The sequence below is a fragment of the Geospiza fortis genome, unplaced genomic scaffold (genome assembly GCF_000277835.1).
Source record: "Geospiza fortis unplaced genomic scaffold, GeoFor_1.0 scaffold29, whole genome shotgun sequence".
Taxonomy (NCBI): Eukaryota; Metazoa; Chordata; class Aves; order Passeriformes; family Thraupidae; genus Geospiza; species Geospiza fortis.
This window is the reverse complement of record NW_005054349.1, coordinates 3980074-3980502: the sequence shown is the minus strand read 5'-3', so window position 1 is coordinate 3980502 and position 429 is coordinate 3980074. Positions and strand designations below refer to the sequence as shown.

The following is a 429-nucleotide window of genomic DNA, read 5'->3' as shown; positions in this document are numbered from 1 at the left end:
GGCGGCACCTCCACTCCCAATGCCAGCGCGGCCAACGCGGCCGGCAGCCTGCCCGGCAAGCCCGTGTACTCGACCCCGTCCCCGGTGGAGAACACCCCCCAGAATAACGAGTGCAAGATGGTGGATCTGAGGGGGGCCAAAGTGGCCTCCTTCACCGTGGAAGGCTGCGAACTCATCTGCCTGCCCCAGGCTTTCGACCTCTTCCTGAAGCACTTGGTGGGGGGCTTGCACACGGTCTACACCAAGCTGAAGCGGCTGGATATATCGCCCGTGGTGTGCACGGTGGAGCAGGTCCGCATCCTGCGCGGGCTGGGGGCCATCCAGCCCGGCGTGAACCGCTGCAAGCTCATCACCAGGAAGGACTTCGAAACTTTGTACAACGACTGCACCAACGCGAGGTGAGCGCAGGCTCCGCTCTCGCCCCCGGCC

General features: G+C 65.3%; 1 protein-coding gene across 6 annotated transcripts in view; it reads left to right on the top strand.

The window, feature by feature from the left end:
- Nucleotides 1–6: 6 nt before the first annotated feature.
- The window catches only part of DACH2 (dachshund family transcription factor 2), a 240786-nt gene continuing 240363 nt past the window's right edge, over nt 7–429 (top strand). For all 6 annotated transcript variants that reach the window (XM_031058810.1, XM_031058806.1, XM_031058811.1 and 3 more), the window contains exon 1: nt 7–398. In XM_031058810.1, the coding sequence (XP_030914670.1) occupies nt 118–398 (281 nt within the window). In that variant the 5' untranslated portion in view covers nt 7–117. The remainder of the gene's footprint in view (nt 399–429) is intronic.